This window comes from Gossypium hirsutum, chromosome D09, assembly GCF_007990345.1.
Source record: "Gossypium hirsutum isolate 1008001.06 chromosome D09, Gossypium_hirsutum_v2.1, whole genome shotgun sequence".
NCBI lineage: Eukaryota > Viridiplantae > Streptophyta > Magnoliopsida > Malvales > Malvaceae > Gossypium > Gossypium hirsutum.
The window spans coordinates 7389506-7415578 of NC_053445.1; the positions used below are offsets into that span (position 1 = coordinate 7389506).

At 33.8% G+C, this 26073-nt stretch overlaps 2 protein-coding genes across 4 annotated transcripts; one reads left to right on the forward strand and one right to left on the reverse strand.

The window, feature by feature from the left end:
* Positions 1-15011: 15011 nt before the first annotated feature.
* Positions 15012-16961, forward strand: LOC107893024 (paired amphipathic helix protein Sin3-like 2). Of its 2 annotated transcripts, XM_016818013.2 has the most exons (6): positions 15012-15359; positions 15465-15489; positions 15852-16010; positions 16175-16355; positions 16441-16530; positions 16638-16961. In XM_016818013.2, exons 2-6 carry the CDS (start codon positions 15467-15469, stop codon positions 16701-16703), a joined length of 519 nt encoding a protein of 172 aa, XP_016673502.1. In that variant the 5' UTR covers positions 15012-15359; positions 15465-15466; the 3' UTR covers positions 16704-16961. The 2 variants fall into 2 exon arrangements, with proteins under 2 accessions (XP_016673502.1, XP_016673501.1); XM_016818012.2 differs by having other exon boundaries at positions 15015-15489.
* Positions 16962-24139: 7178 nt separating this feature from the next.
* On the reverse strand, positions 24140-25714 carry LOC107893023 (paired amphipathic helix protein Sin3-like 2). 2 transcript variants are annotated; one of them, XM_016818010.2, is made up of 6 exons: positions 25561-25714; positions 25435-25450; positions 25011-25202; positions 24772-24931; positions 24600-24689; positions 24140-24363 (listed from the first exon to the last, which is right to left on the reverse strand). In XM_016818010.2, exons 2-6 carry the CDS (start codon positions 25446-25448, stop codon positions 24292-24294), a joined length of 528 nt encoding a protein of 175 aa, XP_016673499.1. In that variant the 5' UTR covers positions 25449-25450; positions 25561-25714; the 3' UTR covers positions 24140-24291. The 2 variants fall into 2 exon arrangements, with proteins under 2 accessions (XP_016673499.1, XP_016673500.1); XM_016818011.2 differs by lacking the exon at positions 25435-25450.
* Between the last annotated feature and the right edge of the window lie 359 nt (positions 25715-26073).

The window sequence follows — 26073 nt, forward strand, 5'->3', positions numbered from 1 at the left end:
AAAAAGTGTGGAATAGGGGTCACATGATCTTATAACCTGGTCGTGTAATAGGCTAAGACCTTGTGGCCTTGATTCACACGACTGTGTATCCAAGCTGTGTAACTCACTGAGGCCGTATGGGTCAAAGTGCAAAATTTCTACAAATGTCACACGGCCTTGTGGCTGACACATGTAACTAACTGTGATCGTGTGATTTGAAAGTAACCAAAAATCAAATTCCACAAGATTGTGTCAACAACCCGTGTGTGGCACACGATTCTATGCTAAATCGTTTGATCTAAAAATGTACTTTAACATGCAAGGTTTCAACCCAAACATTCATCTATGTCATGAATATGCATATAATCTTTCTTTAAACTTATCCAAAATACACAATAATCATGCCAAAACACAAAATTTCCTATTTCTAGCCAATATACCTCAAGGCACTATTACATACATGAATGAACTTCACGATACTTTTCCATTTCACGAAAACTAGAACATAACCATGCATATGCCTTATAAACAATCAAAATACCAATTTTCTATCATCTAAAATTTGATCATATTTCCAAACCAATACTAGCAAGTTTGACAACAAAAACCATTTCACATATCGTGATTTTAACATCCAATTCAATCTTGAAAATGTTATACCATGATTTCTGACAAAATCGCACCTATTCAAACATCCTATATCATAATCAAACCTACCAAAACTCCATATTGTTCCATCACATTCCATATTGAATAATCACATTCAAGCTACCATATCAAAACCATAATCAACATACAAAAATGTCAACAAGCAAACATTCTTTACATAGCATCATTCACACCTTGTTATTACAAACACTTATATACAATTCAACCCTTATTACATGCCACATAATCGAATTTGAACATTAAAAAGTCTACCAAAAGGTGGTTGGATAGTGTGATCTTCAAGTTGATCCGGTTGAAATAGAAAACAAAACAGAGTAAGCTTCAATTAAGCTTAGTAAGTTCATAGGTTCATAATAATAAAACTTTCCTTAAATCCCACAATTACAACATAACATATTTAACTAAACAATTGTCCATGTTACCATAATTCACATCATTAGGTGAGTTCATCGTATACATAATGAATAAATGTTCCATTTGATGTAATTTAATCTCAAGTGAAAGTATATTATCAAACCATTGCACATATGCACTCATACATCGTAGAACTATAGTTTATCATATGGTAACACATTTTCCATTCATTATTCTTCAATAACCATATCAATTTAGCCTGTTGAACTATTATGAATAGATATGGATACACGATTATCAACCCAACTCATAAAGGAGTTACAATCCTGATGCTTACACAACTCATGAAGGAGTTACAATCCTATGAGTTGATGTTAAATAGTGGTCAGCCAGTCCAAAGAGCAGAAACAAATATATTCGTCACTTCGGGAGAGTGTGCTAAGAAAGGCAAGGCTAAGTTCTTTGAGCTACCACAAGTGGAAAGGAAGAGAACCAGAAAGTCAAAAGACTTATCTAAGTCTAAATGCTTCTTCTACAATAAGAAAGGGCACTTCAAGGCAAATTGTTAAGAATGGAAAGAATACCAAGAAACAAAAGGAAAAGGTATGAAACTCTTGATGACAAAAGCTTGTTTAGTGGAAGATTTAATAGACCACTAGGTCATTGATCCGAGAACCACTAATCATGTTTGTGTTTCTCTACAGGGGTTCAAGAAGACGAAAGATATTAGAGATAAAAGCTTATCATTATGGATCAGGAGTAGGACAAGTGTGGCAGCCGAAGCAATAGGAGATGTACGTATTTATTTTGATAATTTTAGGAAGATTATTTTAAAAGATGTTTTCTATGTACCAAGTTTCAAAAGAAACTTAATTTTTGTTGTATGTTTATATAAAGACGACTTTGACTGTGACTTTTAATAATAGAATTGTACTATTTAGATATCACAATCTTATCTGTAATGGATTGATGTCAAATAATCTCTATTTTATCAAAGAAAAGATGTACACATTCCTTGAGATTGAAATATTGGATAAAAGACTTAAAACTTCTCACTCTAATAAGGCGTACCTTTGGTATTTGAGACTTGGTCATATTAACTGAGAAAGAATCGTTAGACTTGTAAAAATTAGCATCATAAGTTCTCATAAGGAAGTTGATTTTTCACAATCTGAATCTTGCTTGGAAGGTAAGATGACTTAGCGATCTTTTAATGTAAAAAGAACGAGGGTTGGAAAACTCCTGGAACTTTTTCACATTGACGTATGTAGCCCCATGAGTGTTAGTGCAAGTGGTTACGAGTATTATGTAACCTTTATTGATGACTATTCTAGATATGGGTATGTATACCTGATGCAAAAAAAAAGTGAAGCATTTGATAAATTCAAAGAGTTTCGTGCGAAAGTGGAGAAATAACTAGGTTTACCCATAAAGGAACTTCTGTCTGATCAAGGTGAGGAATATTTATTTGATGAGTTCTTGTGGTACCTCATGTTATTATCCATTGTGGTGACTTTTGGTTACGAGATCTGACAAATAGATGTCAAGACAATGTTTTTGAATGGCTGTCTTGAAGGAAACATTTACATGATACAACCCATCGGATATATAGCTAAAAGGAAATGAGCATAAAGTTTGCAAACTGCTTAGATCGATATATGGACTTAAGCAAGCATCCCGCTTATGGATCAAAGATTTGATTAAAAGATCAAGACTTATTGGATTTGAGAAAAACATAGATGAACCTTGTGTTTACAAACGTTTAAGGGATGGAAATGTGGTCTTTCTCGTTATATATCTTGATGATATTCTAGTAATTGGAAATGATGTAGAGACATTGTGATTGGTTAAACTGACAGTTTAGCATGAAGGACTCGGGGGAAGCTAATTTTGTTCTAGGTATTCGAATCTTAAGGGATCGAAAGAACAAAGTGATAGCACTTTCTCAGGCTTCATACATAGACAAGATATTGGAGCGTTATGCAATGACCGATTCGAAGAAGGGCAATTAACCCTCCATATCAAGATATCATCTCTCTTTAAAGAACTGCCTTAAGACAATGAAAGAAAGAGAGAACATGATAATGGTTCCTTATGACTTGGCAGTAAGAAGTCTCATGTATGCTATGCTATGCACACACCCAAATATATGTTTTACAGTGGGGTTGGCAAGTCGATATTAGGTGATTCCAAGACCAAGAAACTAGCAAGTAGTTAAGCATATAATCAAGTATTTATGGAGCACGAGGGATTATATGCTTGTGTATTATGGAGGAGATCTTACTCCCATCGGATATATTGATTATGAATTCCATGTAACAACCCATTTTCAATGGTGTCAAAAATAATAGTTTTTTTCACCGCGATTTCGATGAGTGAATTGTTATTTTATTATTTATTTAAAGTCTATAGAATTATATTTAGGTTGTATTCAAATTTCGTTAAGAAATTTTGATGTTAAAATGGTTAATTATATGAAAAGGACTAAACCGTAAAAAGTGTAAATGTTGAGTTCTATTATTTAAAAGGTTCAAATGGCTCTAGAATTTTAATTTAATGGACTTGAAAGGTAAATATATCATTTGATGAGTTAGTGGATAGTTATGGACAAGGTTTTAATGAAATTTTAATGATTTTAAAAGGTTAATTTGGTAATTTAGTAATTAAAAAGAAAATTAAGTAAGAAAAAATGAACCAAAGTTATCATCTTCATCTTTTTGTCATTTTGAAACCCTAAATTAGCCATTGGAGAAGAGAAAGTTTCGGCCAAACAATTCACCTTGCATGTAAGTGAATTTTGTTTTTAATGATTTTATCTTTTCGAGTTCATTTTAGCTTAATCTAGCTAGCCCGGGGGTTAATTTGCAAAACTATTAAAGGTTGAGGAACTTTCCATGGATTTTTTTGAATATATTTTGTAGTTATTTGATAGATTATTAATCTTGGTTGTGAAATAAACAAGTTTTGTTAAGTGATTTTGGTGGAAATTACATTTAGGGATTTATTTGTGAAAATATTAAAATTTTATGTTAAATTACAAATTTTTGGTTTAATTGAGTTCATATAAGTCCCTATGAAAATCGGTTATTTAGTATGGAGGATAAGAATGGTTAAATTTCAAGTTAAGAGCTTAAGGAGTAAATTGTGAAAAGTTAAAATATTAGGGGCAATTTTGTAATTTTACATAAATATGAACTATAGATTAAATTTAATACTAGAAGTACTTGATTGATTGAAATTATCTATTTAGATCAAGATAAACAACATTCGGACTTAAATAGAGGAAAGGCTAAAGCTTCGGGTTAGTTCGACTCTATTTCTACGCTCCTAGTTATCGAGGTAAGTTCGAATGAACTACAATCGTTTTAATGTTAGAGAAATTAACTATTTACTATGTTGTTTTAATATAATTTAATTTTAATACAAATGTGTAAATGACATGTCATTAGGGATTCCATGTTTCGGGTGCTGGTCTTGAATGTCCTACCGATGGCTGAGGTCTTGCATTTTTTATGGATTCTCCACAGCTCATGTGAGTAGCATCGCCTAGCTTACATTTTGACCCACAGCTTGTGTGAGCAGACTCATTTCACAGCTCATGTGAGCATTGATGTAAAGGAAAGGTTACGGTTATATGTAAAGGCACACTATGTGTGAGCTTTCCCAAGTATCTTATGTAATTCTGGATGGTTCAAAGGGTAAGAAAAGTGAAATGAAATGTTAAGTATGCAAATGAAATGAATCATGATCTTATGGAAGCATTGATGAATTAAATGTTATGTATGTATATGGTAAACTACATATCTTATGTTTAATTTCATATGTATCATGAACAAGTATACTAACTTGTGAATTTGATGTTGTATAGGCTTTTACTAAGCTTATGGCATTGGTAATGGTTTATTCTTAATCTATGAATTATATTATTGGAAGTAATAAGCTATGTTTAAAGTTTATACGATCTTACTAAGCATTCATTGCTTACGTAGTTATTTTCCTTTGTTTTATAGATTACCAAAAGCTCGACCAGTTGGAAGCTCGTTGGAGACTATCACACTATCCAGCAACTAATTTGGTAGCTTATGTGTATTTTGGCCAAGTTTTATAATGACATGTATAGATTGTTTTGTAATGGTATTTTGAGAATGTTAATGGTGACTCGGTATGTTTATGCTTTGAAGTTTATGTCTAATTTGGTTATCTACAAAGTCTTACCAACTTATGTCATTTTGGTCACTTTTAATGGCATGTATATAAGGTTATTTTGGCATGATGATGATGGCTTGAAAATTGTTACTTGTGATAAGTTTTAGTATACATTTGAACTAGGTTTTTTTGTTTGGAAAATGGAAATATTGACATGTTTAGGTAAATGATGTATGGATGCAATTGTGGTGCCCTTGAATGACATATTGGTTAGGTGAATTAAGTCCCTTCAAAGCATGCACAAATGGATTGGTTTGTTATGCATGAATTGGTTATGAAATGGCTTGATTTTAGGTACATTTTGGGTTCACACGGCCTGGGACATGGGCTGTCACATGACCGTGTGACACACATGGCCTGGCGACACAAATGTGTGTCATGTGAGATTTCTTAGTGTTCCAAGTCAAAGAGTTACAAGGCCTAGCACACGGTCGTGTGTGGCAACTCAGAGAGTTACACGGCCTAGCACACAGGCGAGCACACGGGCGTTTGTAACAACTCAGAGAGTTACACTGCCTAGCACACAGTCTGGCACATAAGTGTTTGGGGCATCTCAGTTAGTTACAAGGGTGAGGACACGGGCTGAGACATGGTCATGTGTCCCTTGTTTGAATGTTACACGACCTAGGGTGATATCACATGGCCGTGTAACCCCTGTTTTCCAGTTTTTGCAATTTTTTCTTAAGCTTCCTATTTTGTTTCAAATTAGTCCTAAATTGCTTATAAGCTATTTTTAGGGTCTTAAATGCTCGATTTAGGGACAAAATTCATGTCATTGAATGATTTATTCTATGCTTACTTTATTTAAATGTTATGATGTTAATTGCTTTTTGATTGTACAGTAATGCTCCGTAACCCTAATTCGACAACGGAGACTGGTTAAGGGTGTTACATTTCAAACATGTCGAGATTCGAAAAAATTGACATCAGGCTGTAATTCTATAGTGTGAATAAGTATCAAACAAGGTTACACTGCTAACTTTACTATGGAGGGCTGAATATTAGATATGGAAAAGCTATGGCACTATAACAGTGCGGATATAGCTAAACCTAAAAGAAACCACATAAGGAAAAACGCATTAAGGGAGATGGTAGTGTTTGACAAAATGGTAGACGTATTCAAAGAACACATTTGGGGACAAACCTTGGGGATTTGTTTACCCAAGACTCTTATAGCTAAAAAGCTCTTTGGGAAACATATGGAAGGCATAAGAATGCAAAAAATGACTTATCTACTTCACTAGCACAAGTGGGAGACTATTGGATCTGGTGCCCTAAGTGTATTATTTTCGTCAATATACACTTGAATTTTTTTTGAACTGATTGATTAATAAAATAAATTCATTGATTACATTAATATACTTTGTATAATTTTCCTCACATGGTTTTTGCACGCAAAGCACATTGGAAGAAAATGTTGCTCATTTATTGTCTAAATGTTTAACTAATACTAAGTGGTATTATATGGTCGGATCATAGTACAGAAAGACCGCTTGTATTAGTATACAAACCTAAACATGTCCTTAGTATAATCGAAAATGAGAAAAACCTATTGAAAGACTCATATGTCGTCTATCTAGTCCAATTGGGGAGATGTTTTGTTTTAGACATCGAAGCGGATCACTCTCAGAAGATAGAGATATAGATGTGACTAACTAGACTAATGGGCAGAACCCCAGAAGAATAGATCCTAAATTCGTTTATGGATTTATTCACTTGTGATGTTCATAGTGTGACATACCTAAATCCTAAGTGGATGACAAACTATGTCTGTGTGACTCATACACTTTGATGTAAGTAAAGGCCTAAATTCAAATAGATAAGGAATTGAAAGCTAGTGCTTTAGGTGTACGACTTCTGTAGTATGTAGTTTCATTCACAATAGTGAAATTCATAACCCAAAACATGGGTGAATGATATCCTCTCATTGGCATTACATGGTTGATGAAAAGTAAATATGGCCACGAGCCATCAGTCTTTGTGATGGATGACTTGATCACTATTTGATAGTGATTGATTTTTCATGAAGGAAGATGTAATGGTTACCGTGAGATAAAATAAAATCATATTTGGAGAATGAATATTATTCCAAAGATATTAAGGATATCTAATAAGGGTAACACATTGATGGCAAGGTCATTAGACGAGTACTGAATAGTTGCTTTCGTAATGGTATGTCGTTGGGGAGAGCTCAGTCATTATACTATAGTGGAATGAATTCGTGAATAAATAAGGTTATAATTAATAAGTGAAAAGCTAGAACTTCATTATAAATCATTTGAAACTCAACTACAAATGTTAAATCAGTTTCTTCGCTAGCTCGTTGAAACCAGAAATGAAGTGTGTGTTTTGAATAGAAAAGAATGGAATGAATAGAAAAAGAGAAATGGGACATATTTAGAAATGATTATGGTTTTCTCTGAAATGGAGAAATGGAATCATTTGGAAATGAATGTAGGTTTCCAAAAATGGAAATGAAAACGAAAATGAAAATTTGCAATCCTAAATGGATTACTTAAAAAATGATCGGAAGAATAAGTTTATGTGTTTGGATTGTTTTGAAGCCCGAAATGAAAATAAACTATTCAATCATAGCGAACATGTTAAGTTGTGAAATATTAAACATATTTTCTCGAAATTTTACCAGAGGTAGAATCGTCAAAATTTTACAAGGGGTAAAATCGTCAAATTTTTGTTGGGAGTAAAATAAGGATGAGAAAATTGTTTTATATATAAATATTAAATTTTATTTTGGGAAATAGAAAACTTGAGTCGGGTTGGATCACATTACAGAGTACAGAGTCAAAAAGACCAAAGAAGTACTCGTAATTGAACCCGATGTGAGAGAGGCCCAAAACCCCTCCTGTAACATGAAGGGGGCAATAACCCTAGTTGGAATACTAGGGTGTGCCATCAACCCCTCTTCTACTCTAAGTAGGAAGATTTTTTTATATTTGAAACAAACCACTACAACTCAACAAGGGTTCTACATTTTGTTCCTATAAATATATGGCACCAGTAGAACTATTTACACAACTTAGAGATATTGTTATTCTACCGAAAAGTTGAGAGAATTGATTCTCAAATATTACATATAATTTTTCTAGAATAACAACTCTATCGATTTCTATTAAAGAAGAGAGAATTTTTGTTTTCACCTTAAAAGAATAGAAAACTTTATCTAGTTCTGCATTTCAATTCAATTGGTTCGAGCCCACACTCGAAGCAGTTCGTGGTACGATAATAGTGGAGAAGATTGTTTGGTTGAAAGCTGGAAAACATTACGGATACGCTTACCTGAAAACACAGGTACAAATTCGATTAAGGTTTATTGTTATAAATATCACAAGCCGGGTTGGTTTTCAAAATTTTAATTTTCTGCTATACAAGAAAACCATTTTCAAATCGGGTTTTTTCCAACAGTAAGAAACGCATAAGACTACAACTTGGCTATGAAAACCCATAGAGTCTGTCATGGGAAATTATGGAAAAAGTGAGAGGTATACGACCAAGTACGCCAGGCACAAGAAACCACACAACTGGAAGAAGAGTAAAGGTAAGCATAAGTAAGACAAACGGGTCATAAGGTATCTACCAACATTGATGAAAGAGGTAAGGAAAGATAGGAAATTCGACAAGGTATGGGTGAAGTCCCAATGAGAATTAGAGGAAATTAGTTCGAGTAAGAGCTGACCTAATTATGGAAATGAAAATGGGAAATTGTCCTAGGATCACATGCAAGAATCTAAAATCAAGGACAACCTGTAAGTGTTCTATGAAACTAGTTTCTGAGAAGCAAATCTCGTAGGAGGATGTAGAAGTTCCCTCTGAAGATAAGATTATGTCCAAGGGATAGAATGTCTGACTAGACTATTCCTCTTGAGGAAAGTCTAATGTGAGTACACCGATGAAGTGATAGTCCGTAGGGATGAAACAACAAGAGGGATAGATCCGTAGAGAGGAGGCGAGCAAGTGAGATGATAGGCTCATATAGTCGTATGAGCAATGGTCTGCCAAGATGATAAATCAGTTTTTCGCCACGTAGGACAAGTGAGTCCCTGGTTAGCCAAGTGCATAACGCAGATTATCAAAAATAATCCTCCACTACGAACAATAAGGTAGAATTAGAATAGGATCACTAGAGTAGCGAGGCCTACTGGAAGCCAGCACAATACGAAAATGTCAACAATTCCTTCAATGGTAAGGTAAGAAAAGTAGAAAGTCCTCCAAGGGACTAGTCCAACCATGGATGTCCGCCAAAAGAGGTATGTCCTAAGGACCCTTGGGAGAAATAACACGAGAAAGCTACTAAAAAGGTATATGATGAGGAAATTAGGCGAGTAGCCATGAAAGTCTGAGGTCAACGAACACCCTATGTCAGGGGAAATTATAAAGGAAGGAAGAGAAGAAGAACGGATAGGTTTTGTTGATAGAGCGAAGTATTTGAGATACGATCGACTAAGGAGTCCGACCAGAGGATGGTCATAAAGTGAGATAAGTAACTCGGAGGATCGAGTGGAGCCTGCCACCCTAACAATGAAGCTCGCCTAGAGCATTCAGGGAGTTAATTTATATTTGTTTTAATTTTACATTGTTACCCTCGTGCAATAGGACTTAATTATGGTGTAGCTATGGAGCTCACTAAGTTTTTTTTTGAACTTACAGTAGTGTGGCTAATGTTCGTAGGGATTGTAAGGCCAAATTGAGGACTTAGAAGAGGAATTGAGCTAGATGGAGTGGAGATCGAGGATCGTTATTAGTCCAATTCATGCACATAGAAAGGGGGTACTAGATGAGGCTTCGCCTCAGGAATTGTTATATCTGGATAATGCCTTTAGGTTTTGGGAAAAAAAGGCCAATTAATCTCTAGAAAAAGTTGTAAGAATTTCCTTGGAAATAAACAGTCGGATTAGAAGTAGAAATTTACGATATTAAACATTCAGTGGCTTAAGGCCTTTGTTGTAAGAATTATTATTTTAAATATTCATTAATAGATAGTTTTATTTTTAAATTGTTTTATAACATCTAAGTTAGCCAAATTAAGTATAAGTTCATTTGTGACGCTCCATACCTGGATCCAAAGGACGGGTCGAGCGTAGGGTGTTACAGAACCACCTCTACATGAATCGATTCTTTTCAACCCACCCAAATGCCTCTAAAAAAACCAATCGCCTTTACCTGATGGGAATACTGGAATCCTAATTTAGTAATGATTCTATTTTCTTTTTCTTCATTAACTCTTGTATCTAACAAACTTATAATATTAGGCTTGTATTTTGAATTATAGTCATGAAAGATGCGAGGAAACTTGATACTAGCACGCCCCTGACAATTCCAAGATAAGATTGACAAGTTCATATATCCACAACAGATAGAAGAAAACCAACATTTACTATATGGAGATCTTTAACTCCTCAACCCGTTTCTCGTCCTTCATCGAGAAACCTTTACCACCTTCCTTTTTGACCTAGGCATTAATTAACTAAACCATGGAGTTCATCGTATCAGACAAAGGTGCTCGATGGGATTCAACTAACTTAAACAGACCCCCACATTCATAGATGATTCTATTAAGCTTCTTTCCATTTCGACCGACATCTGATTTTGCACCTGAGCTTCGCCCTATAAAACCTAATTTGCCAAAATTTCTGCCTATGGAGTTAACATCATTAGTATTGACATTTTCTTTAAATGAAACCAGTGAATGTTTTTCAAGGTCTTCAAAGATGGGATTAAAATGGGAAATGGTTCCTACAAGTCTTTCTCTTGTAAGAGAAAGGCTACTAGCAATACCTGCAACTGAGTCAAAGAATTCCAAATGGTGAGATGGAACACTAGTTGAAGCTGAACACACACTGTTCGATAGAAGAGACCCCAGCGATCCTGCAAAACTCAACCCACAGTAACACAATGGGTGTTGGAGTTGGATTTGACTGTTGCGGAATTTACTAGCCCAGAAGAGCCCGATCCAACTACCTAGACAAGTTTCTTCCCTAAAATTTTATCATAAATCTCACTAACATGTTGAATTGACCCAAGCCCTGCGATAGCCACTTTCTCAATTGAACCTTCAAGCCCAAAATTTTGCACTTGGTTCACCCCAAGCATTTGGTCTACTCCTTGCTTAGCTGATCCAACCTCCCGACCTTTTTCCCAAACAGATTACCTGGATTCTTCTCCATTGAAGATCCCTTTTTCACTTCACTACCCTCTAGTTGATCCACTGATTCAGCACCATTTCTTCCCTCTATCTCATCTAGCACTGTCAACATCAAGAATCTGGAACCCAGTGTCACCTTCCCTAAATTCTTAGGCTTTTGGTTGGTTTCTGGAGTCCCTCAGACTTTGCCACGATTTCCTCTCGACTTGCATCCATAGTCCAAACATTCCCAAAGTTTCTGCCTTCTCAACATCTGTGACCATAGAATCAGCCACCGTCTCATTTCCTTCCGCCTAGTTCAAATTCTCAATCGGTGTAGAACACAAATCTTCACAAGACCATACCAGCCACATGAAAAACATATCATAGGCAATGATTCATATTCAACCCGTTGGGTCTTGCCATTGATCAGAACTTGAGACACTAAAGGCTTTTCTAAATTGACATAGACGACTGTCCTAGCGATAGGACCCATTATTGTACTGTTGATGTTGAAGTCGAGCTTTGTGAACCTTCCAACCATGCTACTTATTTCTCCAAGAATCTTCCTTTTATACATATGCCTGATGACTCTAGGCAATTTGATCCATGCCAACTCAACATTCTAGAAAGGTTGTAATGGACTAAATTTTCCAGTCCAAGGTTGAACCATGAGATATTGGTCGTAGATGATCTAGGGCCTATGTGATAAAACCGTTTCAAAATCCTCGATGCACTGGAATTTTGATAAAAGTAGTCATGTTTTATATCCATTAGTTGAAATGGCCTGGAGAGTCACCATAAACTACAAACCCAATTGTAGAGAGCAGTATAACCTATGTTCCATCCTAATAGTTTGATTACCACGATTGTCCCCATGTCCTTGATCAAGATTTGTTGGATCTAGTCAGAAAAATCTATTGACCAAACCCCATCGATTGTTGATTTCATAACATCTCCTTCCAAAAAATCAAACTCCTCACCATCTCCCAATCCAACACCACTAGCCATCGCACCAGATCACTTATCCCTCCAAGACTGGGTTGGTGCTGGAACTAAATTTATTGTCATATCTATAACTACACCTTCTTAGTGTTACGGTCTTCAAAAGAAATACCTTCACCACCACCTTCTTCATTCACAACCATTAGCAAAAATCTTTTAAAAAAGCCTAAAATTATAAAAAAAAAGTAAGACTTTAAATAAATAATTGAAAACAAATTTCTTTTAATACCATAACATAACTAAAAAAGTATTAAATGTAACAAGTATATTTTTATAATTTTTTTAAGATTTTAATTAATAGTTTTTCCTATCAATCAAATTCGTATTTCAATAATAACACATTTGATTAACTGGAATGGAATAAGGCTAAAATGGAATAGTCATTCTGTGGAAATGGAAGTTGTAATGGAATTGAATAGCCATAACAGTAGTTTGATTGGATGGAATGGAATGAGTATTCTAATAGCATTCATATGTTTGGTTGAGGGGGAAATATATGTAATAGCAAAAAAAATATTACTCGAGTGACGAATATGCCCTTTATCATTTTAATGTATTTTTCACATCAATTTAATATATAAAGAATAATATTTTTATATTAAATTACATTAAAATATTCTTATTTTTATATTAAATTATATTAAAAATTTTAAAACATTTTATTTATATATTTTTAAATTTGGAAATAATATTTTATATTAATTTATATTAATTTTTTAAAATTTCTCCATCTTCTTCATCTTCATTAGTCCCCTCTCACCCCCCAAATTCATCTTCATCTTCCTTTCCAACATTTTACAATACAAAAAGCATCAATTGCATCACTATATATGCATTCATTTGGTTGCTTCTACTCAACAACTCTGATTATTTCTCCGTTGAACCCTAACCAAATCACATTGTCCCAACATTTCCTCCTCCCTATCACAAACCAAAAGGTTTAACCCACCAGTCTCTCTTTATCCTCATTCATGCATATCTAGAGAGAAGAACAGTACAACCCAAGCAAAATATAATTCTTGGAAATCCAAGACTAACTATACATGTGCTCAAGAGAGGGCTTCACCATCCTTATTTATATTAAATAATCCATAAGCGAAAAAGGGAAAAGAACCTATAACTTATCACAAAACATGTCAAAATCACTATAATTTCATTCCATTTCAAAATGCACCTAGTCGTTTACAACTCCTGAGTGGCAACACACAACTATATCATGTTTGAAGAAACCAAAATGGTCAACTTCTCAATGCTTGCTTCATCTAAAATCACAAGCAAATTCGTAATGGTTTGAAAAGAAAAGAATTACACCAACTTTTCTACAGGTAAGTTGAGAATAGGCATCATAGACTGGCAATCGCTCTTCAATGGAAACACGACATATTGGACACTTTTTGCACTTCTTACAGCAAGTGTTGAGAAAGAAAATAAACATTATTAATAATTAAAGAAAACAAGTTCCACATCCTTTGATAAGAAATAAAAATATTACACACCATATGCCAAAAACATCGTATGCCACTACAAGTCATGTAAATACCATAATATATATTTCTAAGTATATATGAGGCCTAAGCCAAAGCTTTCATAGACATCTTTGCATTAACCAATAGTTCAATACTGAGAAAACAACTAGAATGGAAAATATCATTGTCAGTATTACAAGGGTAGATGCAAATACCTACAGAGAACATGATGTCTACAAGGAAGCAGGACTACACTGATTTGTTCCTCAAAGCAAACTCTACACAGAATCTTTTCCTAAGTAACAAATCCATTCAATTAATAAGCAAATAATACAATATATATTAGCCAAACAATTAGAATAACTTGGTAACAACTTAAGCTCGGTGCTGAAATGATTAAGATTTAGTCCCTGTGCTACTTGTAATGCTTAACGAGCAGATTACCAAGTTTCAACAAATTTCGGAGGACAATCAACAGAAAAACCCTAACTCCTTATGTTTCTATACATGCATATGTGTGAACCATCACCATTATATATTCTAGTTCCCTAACTTCCCTCTACAGATGTATCCAATAATGTACATACCAAAAGCATCAATTGCTTACAATACAAAATAGAACCCAATTCAGAAATCGGTTCAATCAACCGGCCTATAGTTGACCCATAATTCTAAATAAAAAGTTGTTTAAAAATGATAATGACAGATTCAAATGAAAAAAATCTTTAGGAGAAGAGAAATAAGGAGTCAAACTGTGAAACAAAGCCCATGAATTCTTACCCAGGAGCCAATTTGAGCCAAAACCTAACAAATCCCAACCTGAAATTGAAATCCAAAACTATTGAAACAAGAAATCCCATATAATAAATAGAAATGCCCATAAAACTTAATAGAAAAACAAGCATAGAAGCAATTTAGAAAAGAAACAAGCTTTTTTGTCATCAAAGAAACAATCTGAAGGGAAAAAAAAAACAAGTAAACTCCCATTTTATTGGGGAATCTATACAAACAAGTAGATTTTCAAGCTTAAAATAGTGAAACTAGATATTAAAAATGATTAATTATGACTAAATAACCAAATAGAAACCAGTAAATTTCTAATTTTATTTTACTATAAAAAATAATAAAGAATAAATATCTACCTAAAGTAGATATTTTCAAGCTTAAACAGCCACTCAAAAACTTAATTTTTTCTTCAAAACAATTCAAATATAAGAAAAATGGCTAAAAAACCAATACCAAAAGCAAAAGAAAGTAAAAAATCAAAGCTGAATCACAAAATAAAATATACCCAGATCTTTTCACCCGTTTTCAAAAGACATCTTTAAATTTTTTTTTTCCAATTTTCTTTTTCTTTTCTTGTTTTGATTTTGACTCTCCCTCACGTGCCCAAGTTTCTCTCTTATTATTTTGCTTCTTCAGTTCTTCTGTTTTACACGACAGGGCCAAACAGAAAAAAAAAACACACACACACACAAAGGATCAGAGAAAAGTTAAACTGGTTTAGATCATTTGCCTGTTCTTCGTGTAAGATCTAGAAAGTAATTTTCTTTAATCCAATTTTTGAAATGGGTTTATTTTTATTTCTTTAAAGATAACACCTATGCGAAAAGAATTCACTTTCTCTTTGGGTTTTGGCTTTACAGTAATGAACTGCAAAATGGCTCAATGGTAAGTTGTTCTTCTTTTTATTTTGTTTTTAGGGTTTGAATGATTGGTTTTGTGTTTATATGAATGTTTGGATTTTTTTCTTTTGCTGCTTGGTTATTGTTATCAGCTTTAATGGTGTTTATATGTGAGATTGTTTTCTTACCACTATCAATTGAATAATTCGTTTATGTTTTGCTTGAATCTTTGTATTGGTCTTTTATGATTCTTGGATCATTACATTACGTAAGATTAATTGTCACTTGGGTTTGTAATATTTGGGAAATTCACTTCAAAGTAAAGGGTTCTTTTAAAGAGTTTTTGATCTGGTATTGCTGGAATGGCTGTCGTTCTAAATTTTCTTTTATTATTTCTACCTGTTAAAGCAATGGGCAAAACCAAATGCCTGGTGGTGGAGGCATGTCACGTAAAGTGACTAAAAAGGATGCCGAAACATATCTGAAGCAAGTCAAGGAGATGTTTAAGGATGAAAAAGACAAGTACAACATGCTCCTTCATGTCATGAGAGATTTCAGTATTCAAAGGTATCCCATGTTTTAGTTTTTTGTTGGATTTTGATGGAGTCTATTTACTTTGGGGTCAAATATGGATTTCGAGTTTACAGTCGTTTTGGATTTAGTTCATTCGGTTTGAGATTGCTTTATAAACTACTAAACGTATGATATATGCATTTGTCTTATACATACAGGACTGACGTAATTGGTGTGGTTGAGCGAGTGAAAGAGATATTCAAAGGCCATAACAACTTGATTCAAGGATTTAATATGTTTCTGCCAAAGAGATATAAAATTACAGTCGACGAGGACAGGCCTTCTCCGAGAATGATTGCTGCACATAGTGAAGCAATCTATTTTGTAAACAAAATACATGTGAAATACTGAAACCATTATGCGGTCATCTTTGGCTTATCGATATCCATGTTTAGCTGTCTAATTTATCCATTTCACTATGCAGAAACGTGATGAGAATGTTTATACATCATTTCTGGATGTATTGAATAAGTACCGGACAGGGCACACGGACATAATTAAGGTCCTTACCAAGGTAATGTGTCCTGTTTCAGTCGTAACCATGCTTGAACTTGAACTAATTCGATTAGTTTTAGTTTTTATTTCTTTCAGAAACATGACTTGTGCATTGGTTTCATTCAGGCTGCTTCTCTTTTTGAGGACCATCCGGATCTGCTTGAGGAGTTCATAAGTTTTTTACCAGGGTAGGGTTTAGGAACACAACAAGCTCCTACCAAAGCCTTATAATAACTACATATTCTGTCTGTTCTAAGCTTTAATAGCTGACTGATGGGAGCCATCAGATTGGTATATCTTTTTTTATTTAGGCCGCCAGATTAGGCGCAATTTTAAACAAAAATATTTAAATAAAAAATATTTGAGCCTCTTCGATGAGATGACAATTCTTTTTCTCTGTAAATATTTATTTTACTTTCAGACTTTTTTTAAGGTTAATTTTTCCTTTTATTTTGTTTATTCATTTTACAGTTTATATTTGAAGTTTGTAACTGTCCCTTCTAACAATATCATCTCTAAATGTTAAATTTTATTATTAAGTGAAATTAACTTAGATTTCAAACTTCAAGTTTAACCAAAACATGCCTTATAAGTTCATATCAGTTCAATATGTTTCAAAGTATCATAGAATAAATTTTAAACTCATTCAAGCTCAAATACATAGAATAAATACATTCAAATTGAAAATAAACAAATCTTGTTTAAGACAAATTCAAAAGAGTTTCAAATTTATCATTCAACTTCACAATTAAACAACCAATCTAAGTCTCTATATACATGCCAATAATCTAATACTAATGGTGTTTAACACTTGAAATACAGCCTTAAAAGTTTAAAGTTTAATGGGGACACCATGACTTCTTAGCAAGTACCAAACCTACACCTATTTCGTTATTAATGTTGAGCCCTTGAGAAATTTTTTTGGGAATTCATTAATGCCATGTTTAGCCTTTCTAATGGATTCTTTTCTAATTACTGATTCAGGCTCAATTTACATGTTAATGGTATATTCGTTATTCCCATTATGGATCTTGAACATGTGGCTCTAATGAGTATTAAACCATACATATGTTCATCTTTTTAACCAAATTCATACACAACTTTGTTTATTTTTCTGTTGGGTTGTATGAACTCAAAAGTTTACCCTCAATTTTTATGTCTTATGTCTCATAATTTAACATTGTTATGAAACACGTAGTTCTTTAATTTGCTAAGCTTTTAAGATATTCCACTTTAGAATACAGTTTTCAATTTATAGACATGAAAAAATTTTATTATCAAGATTTTAGTTCAATTAGCCCATAGTAAACACTAGGGAAATGACTCGGATACAACAATCTCCCTACAAAACATACCAAGGAGCACATAGTACTAGGTACCATTCCATATTCCTCCTAAACACACCAAGGGCACCAAAGTGCCAATCCACCAAGCATATCAAAAAGAGCACCAAAGTGCTAAGCCCAAAGGTATCAGAACATGCATGTGACAGCATAGCCTACAGGAAACAAAGAGTGCACATAATATGTACAAAGCCTGAAGGCAACAAAATTTAAGGTATACATAAATCCCTATTGGCATGTCAATCATATCCTGACTACTTCACTAAGCTTACTAGGGCATTTGAAAGTCACTTATAACTTGTCGTTCAAAGCTATTAGCACATTTAATAATTACTTAGAGGCATGTTCTGTGACAGAGATCATTAAGACGACTCATGGTCTAAATACATATATAGGTACTTCGAGTACCTCTCATATATTCACAAATTTCATAAAAACACTTTAAATGCTTCCACATACATGTTCAAATCCATATTCAAATTTAGGCCTTGTGATATGTTCATTTACTTATTAACATCATACAACTACCAAAATCAAAAGGGAGTCAGTATGACCTCAAATGTATACTTAAAGCCAAAATTTCATTTATAGCCTCATGCGCATATTATAACACACTAATTTGTCTCATTAAACAAAAAGGTCTATAATGACATATTTATCCAAAAAAATTTCCAGCGGTGACATATCAACAAGTTTTTCGTATTAGTTACACATTTCATAAGTAATCATTTATTTACAACACTTTAACACAAGGAAACGTGCACACATTCCTCTACATACTCATTTTCATATTTATTCACATATCACAAAACATGTTCATTAATTGTTCGATGGAAACCAATTTATATAATACATTAGCATTTGATAGTTGAATTTCTAACCTAATTGATATATAAATGGATGGGGTAAAATTTATGAACTTAAAGTCATCGAAGTTGTTTTTCAAGTTTAGAAAATTAGTCAACTTATGATGAGTTTTTGGATGAGATCTAGGAAGTGAACATGATTGGATGTTGTTAATAAGTTTGCAAGAGCCTAAGTTGTGAAAAGGGTAGCCCAAACACACATCAATTGAAGATCGAGTCTAGTTAAAGCTCATTTGGATCACTTGAAGACTTACTTGTTTTATTTTTTGGTCTAATCTATCAATGACCCAATTGAGAAATTTATTTTTTAATCCCAAGTTAATTTATTTTCTTGTAAACTTAGCCTTTGCACAACTCTCATAAAGCTGGCCAAATTTATTTGGTCTTTTCTTTCCTCCTTTAAGTTTCTTAGGAAAAAATAGTTACCTTTTATAATTGTCCATATCTTTAGGCTACATTTTAGGGATTTTTTTTATCTTAGACATCTAGATTTTCTAGGCTAGTTTTTAAGGACTTGTTTCGCTATTTTTTTTAGCTCTTTCCTTGTATAAAAAAGGGTAGCCACCCACCATAGAAGACACCCAACTTTTATTTGAATAAAAGTACTATTTGAGTTCTCCTTTGCAAGAAAACTTCTCTTGTTTCTTTAAAAAGAGTTTTCAACTCAATCTTCTTTGAGATTGTTGATAGGAGTTTTTCACCCTTCAGTTTGTCAAGTTATCTAGCTTGAAGGGTTTATTAAAGCCATTAGTAGAGTTTATTGAAGCTTGTTCCTCAAAAAGTCTATTGGATATCTTTCTTCCTCATCACACCATTATCATTTTTATCATCTTCCATCTCTTTTTCTTTATTTTTATATTATTCTTTAATTGTTCCTAACTTATTTATATTTTAATTTGATATTTGACCTCATCTTTTTAGAGAACAAGATTTGACTTTTCTCCATAAAAAATCCATCACGTATTGGCTAAATCTATCTATTCTTGTTTCAAATCTCTTTCTTTTCAAACCTATTATATTTCATTCTTTCTAATTTTTCGTTTCTTTAATTTTCAAACTTGAATACTAAAACTTTTCAACAACAATAAATCGATCCATTTATTGCCCTCATATAACTTGAAGGGGGCGGCAACCCTAATACGAATACTAGGGTGTGTAGTCCACCCTACTCCTACTCTAAGTAGGAAGTTATTTTTCTATTTGAAATAAACCACTACAACTCAACAAGAGTTCTACTTTCTCTTCCTATAAATAAATGGCACTGGTAGAGCTATTAACACAACTTTGAGATATTGTTACTGTACCAAAAAATAGAGAGAATTTATTCTCAAGTATTAAGTATATTTTTCCAAAATAAAAATTCTACTGGTTTCTATTAAAGAAGAGAGACTTTTTATTTTCACCAAAAAAAAAAAGGAAAAGTTTTTCTAGTTTTGTGTTTTGATTCAATTGGTTTGAGACCACACTCGAAGCACTTTGTGGTACAAGAATAATAGAGAAAATCATTTGGTTTAAAGTTGAAAAACATCAAGTATTCGCTTATTTGAAAAGACAAGTACAATTTTAATTTAAAGTTTATAGCTATAAATATCACCGGGTTGGTTTTCAAAAATTTAATTTTTCACTATACAAGAAAAATGTTTTCAAATCGATTTTTTTCCAACATGATGTTTCATGTAGAGCCTGTAAATAGCTTGGCCATATAAAAAGGGTGTATAAGAATAACGGGCAACCACAGTAGCAAAATGCTCAGGCACAAGCAACTGAGGGAAACCAAGCTCAATAGGAGTTGATGTTCTCCGCCTCGTGCCTTGCCACCAGTAGCAGCACTGGAAAATGTTGGCTCATTGACAATGACTGTACAATTCACATTACCTTAGATGCAAGCATCTTCAAGAGTATTGACACAAGTTTCAACTTCAAGATTAAAGTTGGCAATGGTCAGTACATCAAGGTATAAGGGAAAGGAAATGTTTTAATCAACACTCCATTAGGTACAAAACTTGTTTCAGATGCTATTTTTGTTCTCGAAATCGAACAGAATCTTCTAAGTGTAGGTTAGTTGCTTAAAAGAGGCTATTCTGTTGTGTTTAAGAATGGATAATTCTTGATTGTTGATCCTTGTGGATGTGAGCTTATATCGATTTTTATGTCTAATAGAATCTTTGTGTGGATTAGAACTTAACAACATCTAAAGCCTATACAACTTCAATAGATGAATTTGAGTTGTGGCATAAGAGAATGGGGCATGTTAATTGCAGGTTGTTATCTCAGTTGTCTAGGGATGAGTTGGTTGAAAACCTATAAAAAATGGCTAAGCATGAAAATGTCAGTGAAATATTTTAGTTGGGAAAACAAAGTAAGTTGCAGTTTACTGTGAGGAAGGCTTGGAGAGCCTTTGAAAAGCTTCACTTGGTTCACACTGATGTTTGCAGACCCATTAGAACTCAATCATTAAGTAGAAATAGGTTTTTTTTTGTTTATTGATGATTGCACAAGGTTTTTCTGGGTTTATTTCTTGAAAATGAAGTCCAAGGTTGCTCCTGTATTTTGGAAATTCAAGTTTGTAGTTGAAACACAATTTAGGTGCAAAAATCGTGAGGTCTGATAATGGAACTGAATACACCTCAAGGTTTTTTGAGAAGTTTTATGACGATTCAGGGATTGAACACCAGCTCATTAGCACTTACACACCTCAGCACAATGGTGTAAGTCGGAGGAAAAACACAATCGTGATGGATATGGCCAGGTGCCTCATGTTTGAGAAAAAATTACCTAAGAGTTTCTGGGATGAAACTGGAAATACAACTATTTATCTTCAAAATAGGTTTCCAACCAAGGCTCTAAAGGAGAAGACTCTATTTGAATCTTGATTTGGCTTTAAACCTTCAGTTGCTCATTTGAAGATTTTTCGTTGCATTTATTATGCTCATATTCTAGCTATCAAAAAGGACAAGTTGGAGAAGAAGGCACAACCTAAAATTTTTATGGGCTATTGCATGAACAAAAAGGGCTATAGAGTTTTTGATCCATCATCCAGCAAAGTGTTTGCAAGTAGAGATGTTGTGTTTGTTGAAAATGCAACATGGAATTGGGACAAATCAAAACCAGAACAAGACAGTGAAGGTTAGATTGTTATAACTGATGAAGTTAAAGTAGATGAGCAAGAAAAGATCGATGTTTATGATTTTCCAGTAAGAGGGACTCGACCTATCATTGAAATTTATGAAAAAGCTAATATGGCAGTTCTTCAACCCGCTAGTTATGAAGAGGTTGCATCAATAGAAGGCTAAAAGGAAGCGAGCTCAATGCTGATGGTTCACCCAACAGGTTGAAGGCAAAGTTGATTGTAAAGGGTTCAATCAGCAATATTGGGTTGATTACATGAAGACTTTTGCACCAGTAGTAAGACAGGATACAATCAGACCACTTCTAGCTTTGGTGGCTCAGATGGGATGAAAAATTCATCAACTAGATGTTAAATCAGATTTTTTTTAGATGGTTATTTGTAAGAAGATATTTATGTGGACTAATCATTTAGTTTCACAGTTAAAGGAAGTGGAGAGAAGGTTTATAGGCTTAAGAAAGCCTTGTATAGGCTAAAATAGGCTCCAAGGGACTGGTATGCAAGGATCGACGAGTACTTGCGAAATTTGGGATTTCAGAAAAGCCTAAGTGAACCAACTTTATATGTGAAGATAGTTGAAAATGTTATAGAATTAATCGTTTTTTTATATGTTGATGACCTATTAGTAATTGGGAGTAGATATAACTCGATGAGGGAGTTTAAGCTGCAAATGGAAAAAGTACTTGAGATGTCAGATCTTGGAGAAATAAGGTACTTTCATGGGACGGAGGTGCAACATGTTCAAGGGGAATTTTTATTAGTCAACAAATTTTTTCCTTGAAAATCTTGAAAAGGTTTTGCATGGAGAGATGCAAACATGTCAGCACGCCAGTGGCACTTGGAGAAAAGCTTAGTAGCAATGAAGAGTTTGAGAGGGTCGATGAGAAGAATTACAGAAGTCTCATTGGTTGCTTGTTGTATTTAATTGCAATACCATCTGACATTATATAAGCAGTGGGCATGTTACCAAGCTTTATGCACTAATGCAACATACTGCATTTTAAGGCTGCTAAGAGAGTGCTAAGATACATCAAAAGATCTGCTAACCTTGGTATATGGTTTAAGAAGGAAGAAGCATTAAAGTTGGTTGGCTACACCGACAGTGATTGGGCAGGATTGATGGATGATATGAAAAGTACCTCTGGTTATGTTTTTTCACTTGAATCTTGCGTATTCTTATGGAGCTCTAAGAAGCAACAGATTGTTGCTCAGTTGTAAATTGAGGCAGAATATGAAGTTGTAGCAGCAACAGTTAACCAAGCAATTTGGTTGAGAAAACTTCTTGGCGACTTGAGTCTTGTGCAGACTGAAGCAATACAAATTTTGTGTGACAATCAAGCCACCATTGCAATTGCGAAGAATCCCATTTTTCATGGGAGCACAAAGCACTTCAAGATAAAGTATCACTTTGTGAAAGAAGTTGAATAGAGCAAGAAGTTACTTTGGTTTATTACAGCTCTGAAGACCAGTTAGCGGATATTCTAACCAAGCCTCTGGGAAAGGCAAGGAAATCGACTTTCGCATCATGGTGGTAGAGGAGGAGTGTTGCGAGATGGTCAACCATGCAATAGCTCGCACAAATGGCAAACAATCAAAATGTGAATCACTTGGTGAACAATCATCTGACGAATTGCCTCATGAGCTATCACTATGTAGACCATCATCTGAACATGCAAACTATTATGCGGACAGTCCATATGATTCAAGCTTGGCGGACTGTCCAAGTGAGAACAAATTTGCGAACACATGAAGTTGCAATCTATATGGCGGGGTTGAAGAAATTGGAAGTATATCCGCAAAATGTGCTTGTGCCTATATCGGTCGATTGAATGAAAATGTTTTGGTGCAGCCATCAGTGACAAGTGCTTGTTTGTTCTTAGTGTGTTTTAGGTAAAACCAATCTTAGTTGGTAGATTTTTTATGTGTTTAGCTGATAAATGACATGTTTAGCTTGTTACAAGAAATAATTTTTTTCAAATTTCAAGATTGTATTAGTGGGGTTTGTTGAGTTTCTTGTAAAGAAACTCGTACATATTGTAAAGTTTGAAGAAAATGAAATATATATAACAGACTCGTTATACTGCTAAATCTCTGATTTGCTTTCTTTCTTTGCTCATAACACCGATAAGATTGCATCAAACTTATAAACGAGAGTAGGGTCACAAAAATTAGCCACATTTACCGAGAAGGTAAGTGTTGTGCAGATCATTTGGCCAAAAGCTTTTAACCAGATGTATTTAAAACTAAAGTAGATGTGGACATTTTGAATAGCACCCAATTCACGAGAGCTAATTTCCAGCTAAAAAAAGAAACTCATATATACGAAATAATATGAATTTACTATATTTTTTTGTTAGGTAAATTGGGCAAGTGTATATATGTATAAGATCCTTTGCAATTTGTGGGAATGGAGTTATATCTCAGGCACCAAATACAAATATGGCTCAAGTAGGTGGTAGAAATCTTGTGAACTTCACAAACAGATCTGGATAGTCCTCCGAGAAAAGAGCACCAACCTGAAACCAATAGAACCAAGAGTTGAGTTAGTTTGGGTTTTAAAACTTTCGGATCGTTTCGAGATAATTTGGTTTCGAATCATTTCAAACCAAATTAGTTTTGACTCAATTCAAGTTCTGTGGACTTTTTACTTTTAGATCGAGTTAAAAATTTAATTCAAGTTTAAATTGGTCCGAGAAAAATTATCTATGTTTAGTTCAAAGTTGGTAGTTGTAACCAAAACAAGAGACATTACCTCCCTACAGAGCTTAATTAAGTCCATGTGCTCCCTCTGGTACCTAAATATCACATCCATAAATCGTCTATAAACACTCTCATCACGTTCCTACATAGTAAGATTGCTTAAATTAGATATCCATAAACCATAACCACCAAAATATTATGGGACAAAAGTTTCAGCATTTCACCTTTACTAGCCTTATAAACTCCAACGTTTCCGGAGGAGGCTGATGTTTGTCGACGGTAATTTCATATCCCTTTGGCAAAAAGAAATTAAATCCCTCAATCAAGTTGTTATGGCCTTTGAATAACTCTTTCACTCGCCCAACCACACCAGCTATGTCAGTCCTGTATATATGTTTAAAGTAACATTAATCCAACTGATAATTCAACCAAAACTCGGCGTTTCATTTCTAAAGTGGAATACCTCTCAGTCCTGAAATCATTCATGATTTCACGAAACATCACCAACTTCTCTTCTTGATCCCCAAACGTCTCCATCACTTCCTTCATATACCTTTCGGCGGCATTTATAGTCGCTTCACTTGACGTGCTTCGCTCTCCACCGCCTCCGCCTCCTTCAGCTGCAACACCACCAGCCATCTCGTCTTGCCCGTCACTTAATAGGTAGAAATAAAAAAAAGAAAAAAAAGCCTATCTTAATGAATGATCCAAGAATCATAAACGACCAATACAAAGATTCAAGCAAAACATAAACAAATCATTCGATTCATAGTAGTAAACAAAACAAACAGATAACTATGCATTAAACCAAAAAGAAGGAAAGATTCAGCCTTAAAGCTAACAAATGATAAAAACAGAGAAATGAACAAAAGAAGAAAGCAACTTACGATTCAGCCTTCATTCCTGTAAAGCAAAGAACCAAAACGAAAGTGAATTCTTTTCACATAGGATAGCAGTTATCTTTGAACAAATACAAATAAACCCTTTTCAAGAATTGCATTAAAGAAACTTACGAATAAAATGGGAAGAAACTAAACCAGATCGACCTTCTTTTTCTGATCCTTTGTGTTTATTATTTTCCTCTTTCTTTTTTTTTTTTTTTGGTGCGGCCAGAGAGGAAATTTGGTGCGTGAGAGAGAGTCAAAATCAAAACGAAAGAAAATGAAAATTGAGAAAAGAAATTAGTTATTTAAATAACTGGAGAAGAATAGAGGAGCCATACATTTCACATTTAGGCCCAAAGAATTTTTTTAATTTATGTAGAGGCTTAAAATTTTTATCAAAATATTTTTCTAAATTTTTTATCATTATAATTAAAAATTATTTGCTAAATTTGTTGATAAAAAAAGTGTTAAAATTTTAATGAAAATGCTATGAAAACTGTTTTTATCCATCAAAAATAAAGAGAAGTATTGAGAATTGCTACATTGATTCTTAGAGACCAAATGCTAATTCATAATTGAATGGTACTACAAATATAAACGAAATTCTTGATGGTAATCCAATGCATTACCTAAAGATTTAAA